This window comes from Lactuca sativa, chromosome 1 (assembly GCF_002870075.4).
Source record: "Lactuca sativa cultivar Salinas chromosome 1, Lsat_Salinas_v11, whole genome shotgun sequence".
In the NCBI taxonomy this organism is placed as follows: domain Eukaryota; kingdom Viridiplantae; phylum Streptophyta; class Magnoliopsida; order Asterales; family Asteraceae; genus Lactuca; species Lactuca sativa.
The window spans coordinates 91,551,651-91,560,029 of record NC_056623.2 but is presented as its reverse complement, the minus strand read 5'-3'; the positions used below and the strand labels follow the sequence as shown (position 1 = coordinate 91,560,029).

Genomic DNA, 8,379 nt, shown 5'->3' with positions numbered 1-8,379 from the left:
GAATGAAAATGTCCATTTGTACTGTTATATGACAATATCTCTTTGATATGGTACTTGCAGTACGTAAAATTTCATAAATATCTAGTACACTATCTTATGTAATCGTATCTCTTGTAATTGTATGTCTTGAAATTATATGCCTTGTAAGTGTATGTAATCGTATCTCTTCATATAGTATGTAATGTATTAGTATAGACTTAAAAATAAACTGACTCTTGTGTGATTCCTTGTACTTGGAATGGTAAGTAGTATATCCTAATTATACCTATTATAGTTACTAGTATTGTACGTGTATAACCGAAGTATGCCTTTGCTACCCAAAGGTACTGAACCACCTGATGGAAAACTTTTCTTTTATGTCTATATATGTATACATGATATATATATATATATATATATATATATATATATATATATATATATATATATATATATATATATATATATATATATATATAACTACACATATATAAGCGTTCATTTGACAATGAAAATATAAAAGACGTTTTGTAAAATGTTTGAAAAGTTTAATAAATAAGAAATGATGACTTGATGTCAGTTTATAAAACGATTTGAAAGTAGTTTGTTTGATAAGAACAATTTTAAGTATAAGAAGACCTTTGTTTGAAACACGATTCTAACAGCGTTTGAAAGGAAACATAAAGTATGGAAGACAATTTTATAAAGAGTTTTTAACATGTAAAAATGTTTGTCGTAGACTATTATAGTTTTTCCAAAAGTTTGTTTCGTTTGTATAGTAAACCCTAGTGAAATGCTCACTTGTTATGTAAAGTGTAACTTTTGTAGTGACATAAACGAACACATATATACTCAAAGTATAAATAAAGTGTTTGATTCGTATATGTATAACAACATATTTAATTTCAAAAGACAAGATGTTATCGTGATATATTTTGCGTACGAAATTTTCCATATAGAAATTATGAATCACATATGATTTACTTGATAAAAAGAGTATATAGTGAAGCTTTAGGTTACACATGATAATAACTGTGTGTTTACTTGTATTCCCCCCCCCCCCCCTTAAAAGTGTATAAAAACATTGATAACACATTTGAAAGTGTAGTTTATAGGGGTATGAACTCACCGAAGAAAGTGCGTGATTTGAAGAAAACGAGCTTTTTCTCAGGCGGCGCCTCGACCGGAAAGTGACGAGTTTTTCGAGAAACTCGGGTCTTCGGACCTCCGTCGGGGCTTAGATATGAAACCGGGAAGTCGGGATATTGTCGGCACGAAAAACAAGGTGAAACTGTGAGAGAAGCGAAGAAAATGAGCAAGGATGGCCGGCACCCTCGCATTCTATTTATAGGGTGCTGAAAGAAGGATTACGTTGGGCATCAATTCGGAGTACGTTGGGCGTAATTTCGGAGTACGCTGGGCGTACGCGACGTCGGCACTTACCGAATCCTCGGGCGGAGCATTGGATGGGTCCCGGAGCGACGTGGACGAACTGAGGCCTAGCACCTGAGTACGCTGGGGTAAATCATCTTGGTATGTGTGCCTCGAACTTGTAAAATCCATAACTTTCTCATACGGGCTCCGTTTTTGACGTTCTTTATATCCACACAAAGGTGAGAAAATACTCTACAATTTTCATTTAGACTCCGTCAGCTAATTTTGAATTTATTTTTAATTATATTTTAATTAATAGGCCGGGACACGATAACTTCATTAAAAATTCATAACTTCTTTATCCGACGTCCGTTTTCGTTTGTCTTTTTACCATCGAACTACTATTGTCGAGACCTTCAACTCTCGTTTAAGTTGTGTCGGCTAAAAATCACTCGATCTTTATTTCGAGTTTTTAGCTGTCTACCGCTGTTACGAAACCTAGAAAAATTTGTAACTTCTTCATACGAAGTCTGTTTTGGGCGTTTCTTTTATGCATGATCACGGTTTAACGTAATCTTCGACTTTCGTTTAGATACATAAGGCTAAAAATTATTGTATCGAAACTTTGCGTTTTACATCTATCAGCGTTGCCGGTTTTTGCCGCGAATCTTAGATTGGTCATAACTTCTTCGTTATAACTCGGATTTTAGTGTTCTTTATATGTACAAAAACCTTGATACGATTCCTATCATTTTATTTAACCCAAATAAGATTTTAGGAAAGTTATATTTTGGCCTAAATTTGACTGGTGTTATATTTTATTGTCTCAAAATATCGGGTTGTCACATGAACCTATGTGGGAGGGTCATTTTCGATGGCTCGAACTTCAATTCAAAACTTTAGTATGACTATTCGTTATGAGGACAAAGAATATGTCTTTGATTAACTTGGACACATGTCATTTTTTGGTATTTTTGAATAAATATTTTTTCCATTTGTCATTTAAACCTTTATAATTAATTTTTTTATCCAACCCGTATAACATACGAGTCTCACAACTACAAATTGATATTTATATCATTATTTAATAAAGAATTTATTGTGTTAATATATATATATATATATATATATATATATATATATGTGACAATAGTCAAATTCGTGTCAAGTCTAAGCCGGAGAAGGTCAACGAGTCAAACCGGTCAACTCAATTAAAACCTTGTATGATAGGGTTTATATTATGTAATTACTGTATAACCCACTATTTTAATGAGAAAACACCACTTGGAAAGTTCATGTGTTTAAATTTCCTTAGCATTAGTGCTAAACAACGAACAAAAACAATAAAACAATGTTGCATACTCATAGGGAGTGTGTAAGATCCTAAAACATGGCACAACGGGGTCTGAGGACCTTGCATTGCGAAGCCGGACACTCTCATTCATCACACACGAAAACACTCTCAATCGTTTTTCACTCTATCTCTCACCGATCTCTTTGTATGTGAAATCTCTCCAAGTATGTCAAATCTCTCCCAAATCTCTCTAAGTATGTGAAATCTCTCTCACATATCTCTTTGTATGTGAAATCTCTCCAAGTATGTCAAATCTCTCCTAAATCTCTCTAAGTATGTGAAATCTCTCTCACGTATCTCTTCGTATGTGAAATCTCTCCAAGTACGTCAAATCTCTCCCAAATCTCTCTGAGAACGAGGAATCTCTCTCAAATCTCTCTCGAAATCTCTCCCAACTTTCTATAATCACTCGGAGCATCCCGACCCTCGAATTTGGCGAAAAATAGCCCAAGAACGGAAGTCTACGCGAAAAACGGACTTAAGGAAACGAACCCTCCGAACCGAAAGTACTATTCATGAACCGAACCGAAAGCACTATTCATGAGGGTCCGAACCGAAAGTACTGTTCATGAGCTGAACCGAAAGTACTGTTCATCCGAACCGAACCCGACATTGAAGGAGATCCGAACCGAACCATGCAAAGAGGAAAGGTCCGAACCGAACCTCGCATAGAAGGGAAATCCGAACCGAAGGTACTGTTCATTACTGTTCACAACAGTCCCTTCGGTTCTAGCCTGACCTCGGACCGAACCTTTGCCTTCGCGTCGGACTGCTTCTCATCGGACCGAGCCATCGCTTCGCGTCCCGCCTCCTGATTCAGCCACTCGCGTCCGAACCCTGCATCACCTGACCGAACTTCGGCCCAGAGACCGAGCCTCGGCCGAGATCCGAGGAGTCTCGCTGGGAAAGTTCATTTTTCACCCGTTTTTGCGTATTTTTGCGTTTTAAACCCACTTTTAATTATTTTAACATAGGATTTTCACTCAAAACTTTATTTTTGATTATAAGACCCCTAAATAAATGATTTAATCATATTTTAAGGATAAAATCTTATTTAAAAAGGAGTTGGTAAAGTACAAAAAGAAGAGTGTTGACCTTACCTTAGTTATGACGCAAGCAACCCCCACACCCACTCCATGACAACCCACACTCCTCCCCACCATACCTTGTACCTTTTACTCTCATTCACAAGTCACCCCCACAATCTAAGGGCTGATCATACACCCTCTCTCCTCATTCTCTTCAAACACTCTCAAATTTCACCAAGATTGAACTCCAACTCTTTCTCTCCAACTTCTCTCTCTCACTCACGATTTCAAGGCTAATCATCAAGTGTTCTTCCACTCTTTGTAAGTGTAATCCACCCTCCTTGTGATTCTCATACTTCGTTCTACTCAAATCATTGATAGCTCATACAAACTCCATAACTATCATGCTAGATTCTCAAAATCTTCAAGACATTTCCAAGTGTCCTCGAGTTAAGCATCTCCATTCTTCAACAATCATCTACTGAAAACACATAAGGTGAGTTCATACCCCTACATTTTCATGTTTTCTCAAGTTTTTAGGGGGGGAATACAAGTTAAAACACCAAGAACATAACTAAATTCTTCTAACAGCTTTCATCAGAAAAGTTGGACTCTATTCACGGACTGTTTTGGACCTCTAAAACATTTTAGTTTTCAAAACTGTTTTAGGTGCATGTAGTTCCACTTCTTATCTTTAAAATGACTACCTGCACACCTCCATACGGTTTTTCTACAATTTATGGTGATTTTTACAAAACTGCCTGTCATTTCAAACACCAATCCGGACCAGTTTTTGATTATGGACTTTTCCACCTAAGTTGCAGGTCATTAAAAATCATGATAAAAATTATGAGTAAACTAGACACATTTTGGGAACTCCCAGAATTTACGGATTTAGTTTTCGACTTCGTATGATTTTTCTTTGAATTTTCAAAAACGGTGTAGAAAGGCTGAAAACTTGTTAACAGCTTATAATTTTTATAACACTTTGTATTATGTTGAGCAAAGTGTATAATGTCAAGTTCTACATATTGAATGTGTTACCTTGTTAGTTATCATCATAACTGGAGTATAGGCATATGTGATAAGATTATCCATTTATTTGGAACAAGAATATTAAACTACAATGAGCATAGTTTATGAATTTATCACATTAAAGCATTTATAAAAGAATTCTCACACATTACAAACGTTTTGGATAAACTATAATAGGTATAGTTTATGTATCATTACTTCTCAAACTTGTTTATCGATGGTTTTCCGTTTAGTTCACGTAAATCTGTTAATGAATAAATTTGTGAGTCATTCCCTTCGGGTTACTTCCAAAGTAACAAAGCCAAAAAGTCCTGTAAATTGTAACCAGAGTCTCTTGTAAGGAGAACGTGATAGTTGTGTATAGATCTATATTGGGTGTGACAAACCCACACCAGAGCTGCTCGCTACAGCTAGACCAGCAGGTCTGTGGTGACAAGTGTCATTTAACGGCGACGCCTGAAGAACGTCGTATTACGAGGCTACCCAAGTCAAGTATGGTTATAATAGCTCACATGTGGTATTAACAATCATAAGATTTACGGGTTCTAACTTTAAATTAACGAGTCATGTTCATTTAACTCACTAAAATTACTTTAAGTATGGAAAAATACTTATACGCCTTCATATCAAAAATGGTTTTATGTCGATTCTAAAAACCACCTTTTACATCAACAATTACATACTTTATTGTAAACCTTATGTCCTAGTATTTAGGACTACATAACTTTGTAAGAAAATATCGGATTTCCTGGAATAATTATACAATTTATTGTCAAGCTTTTCATAATTATATACAAAAACTTATGAACTCACCAACCATTGTGTTGACACTTTTTCAAACTACTTGTATTCTCAGGAAATCACTAAACAGGTATTCAAAGTACTTTTGAGGATGGGACGTTGAGGCGTCAAACTTATCATATTTTGTTAACATATTGTAATTGATTTTGAAACATGTAATCCATACATTGATGTAACTCTTTCAATTATATATATGTTGGCTGTGTTTACTTTTATCACTATTGTCATTGTTATTATGATACTACACATGAAGTCCTCCACCCCCGGACGTTTCCGCCATCCTTGGTTCGGGGGTGTGACAATATATATATATAATATAATGTGGATGAACAACTATTGTGCGGACGTGTGGACAATGTTATTCTATGAGAATTACTAAAAAATAAGTTGTTTAGTAATGTGAATACGTTCAACCTCACGCCATTATTGTCATTTCCATGCATTCTCACTAATTTGTTCTCACACATTGTTTTTTACTAATTTTCATTTTTACAGAATACGACTCAGTAAACATCCAGATAACATTCTCACAGAATGAGAATAATAAAAAAAATCTATAATAACCTTAAAGACAATTTAATTGGTGAGAATGCTTGATAATGACAATAAATATGTAATATTGAACGTATTCACATTATCAAACCACATATTTTCTTTGTCATTCACACACACACATTAGTACACAAGTCATTTAATAGTGTGAATGGTTGTTATTTTTTAATTTTGGTCCATTCTAAAAACCACCCACCTTAGTAAATATCTACAACATCAAAAAATAAGAGAATCGCACCATAAAATAGTTTTGTTAGTGCGGTTTCCCAAAATCGCACCATTAAAGCATTTTTTGATGCGGTTTTCTAAACCGCACCAAAAAATAATGTGGAAACTGCATAAAAAAAACAATTACAACCGCCTTAAAAAATAGCTTTGTTAGTGCGGTTTCAACTGATGGTGGTTTATGCTCGGTTGTAAAGGAGGTCAATGTAGAGATGTTCGACGATGGTTAATGACGTTGAAAGTGGTATGGCTCGGTGATATTGGATGCAAGTGAGAAACGTTACAGTGAAATTCTGTTGGGAGGAAAAGTAAAAACTAGTTTGTGATATATAGAATTGAAGATCCAAAAGCCCAAACTTGGTCGGCAATGGAAAGTGATAGCTATGCCCTACAATTAAAAGCGAGCTCCATCGAAGGCGTTGAAGGTTCAATTAATATTAAATCCAACTTCCAACCAACGAATCCATTCACACATACATATGCATGGACAAGAATTGCTATAAATACCTTTGACGTACAACGTTTCTTGCACCAACTACATTTTCAATCACATATAAGTTTCCGACGACTTTTGCGCTTGTAAACTTGAAAAATGGCAAGGATGGCAACGATGGTCTTTTGTGTAGTGGTAACTTGCATGGTGGTGGCTGCACCCTATGCAGAGGCTGCTATTACCTGTGGTCAGGTGGTAAGTAGCTTATCTCAATGCGCTAGCTACCTAAGAAATGGTGGTGCTGTGCCACCGGCATGTTGCAGTGGGGTTAAATCACTCAATAGCGCTGCAAGAACAACTCCTGATCGTCAGACTGTTTGTGGCTGTTTAAAGAGGGCTTCTGGTGGCGTCAATGCTAGCAACGCTGCTAGCCTCCCCGGCAAGTGTGGTGTCAACATCCCTTACAAGATCAGTCCTAGCACTGATTGTTCCAAGTATGTTCAAATATATATATGCTTATATTTTTTAATCAGTTACAAATTTAAGTAGACATCTATTTGGATTAAATATTGCATGAACACACATTAGTTGTATTGATTTTGCTTGGCATTTGGTGTTTTTCGCAGGGTGCAGTAAGGTGATTTTAATGCATGTTCCGAAGATTAGAAGCATATATAAAATACAATAAATATCGAGAGCACTATTTTGATTGAAAAAGACATATATTACCGCATATGGTTATGCATGATTTGTACGGTATTTTGACTGGTGCCTATGCATGTAATATTTGTATGTCATCGTCTTATTTATGTACCTTCCTCTACTTACTTTTAATATATCAGTATTGTCTTTTTCTTTAACCGCAAAGGTTTATTAACTTACACGTGCTAAGCTTTAAGCGCAATACTTTTTGGACACACAGAGAGGACCGGTTTGAGGCTGCACTTTTAATCATCCAACTTATTTGAGGTCCAGCAAAATATAAAAATGCGTGTCTCTTAAGCACAGAGTCATTTTCTTACAAACACTATCACATCAATTTTCTCAATTCTATCTCTTTTATTACGTGGATGTAGGTCATCTTGACTGAACCACGTATAACCTTAGCAGCTTTACTCCTAACATATAACGTTAACTAAATTCCAAGAAAAAACAAAGGGGGGGGGGGGGGGGGGGGGGGAGAAATAAGATGTACGAATTTGCATTAACTAAACAAAGTTATGACTTGAGTAGTATAAACAAAGTTATGACTTGAGTAGTACTATTGATTCAACTATATATAGGAAGAATCTGTAAATTCGAAATTCACTAAGTATAAGCCTGAAAGTGAATGACGTAACAAGTAAGAATAAAAGAGAAAGGACTTGATGCCATATAAAACAACAAAAAATTTGATGTTATTAAATCATAGCAAAAGTGCAAGGATCAAGTAAACTACCAAATTATGGCCTATGATAACTATGACATATCAAACGATGATGTCTTTTGATACTAACAAAGAGAATATGTATCATAGAACTATATATGTAAATCCAAGAACACATAGAAGAGTGTGTGGATTTAGATAGATTTGGAAAAGAAAAAAAATGTTGATCTTA

General features: G+C 35.4%; 1 protein-coding gene across 1 annotated transcript; it reads left to right on the top strand.

The window, feature by feature from the left end:
* The first annotated feature begins 6,870 nt into the window (after window positions 1-6,870).
* Window positions 6,871-7,641, top strand: LOC111915892 (non-specific lipid-transfer protein Lac s 1-like). Its single transcript, XM_023911528.2, has 2 exons — window positions 6,871-7,275; window positions 7,408-7,641. Exons 1-2 carry the CDS (start codon window positions 6,941-6,943, stop codon window positions 7,415-7,417), a joined length of 345 nt encoding a protein of 114 aa, XP_023767296.1. The 5' UTR covers window positions 6,871-6,940; the 3' UTR covers window positions 7,418-7,641.
* The last annotated feature ends 738 nt before the right edge of the window (window positions 7,642-8,379 follow it).

Bases quoted from the DNA above. Each gene is read 5' to 3' on its own strand.
- LOC111915892 (XM_023911528.2), top strand. From the start codon at position 6,941: ATGGCAAGGATGGCAACGATGGTCTTTTGTGTAGTGGTAACTTGCATG.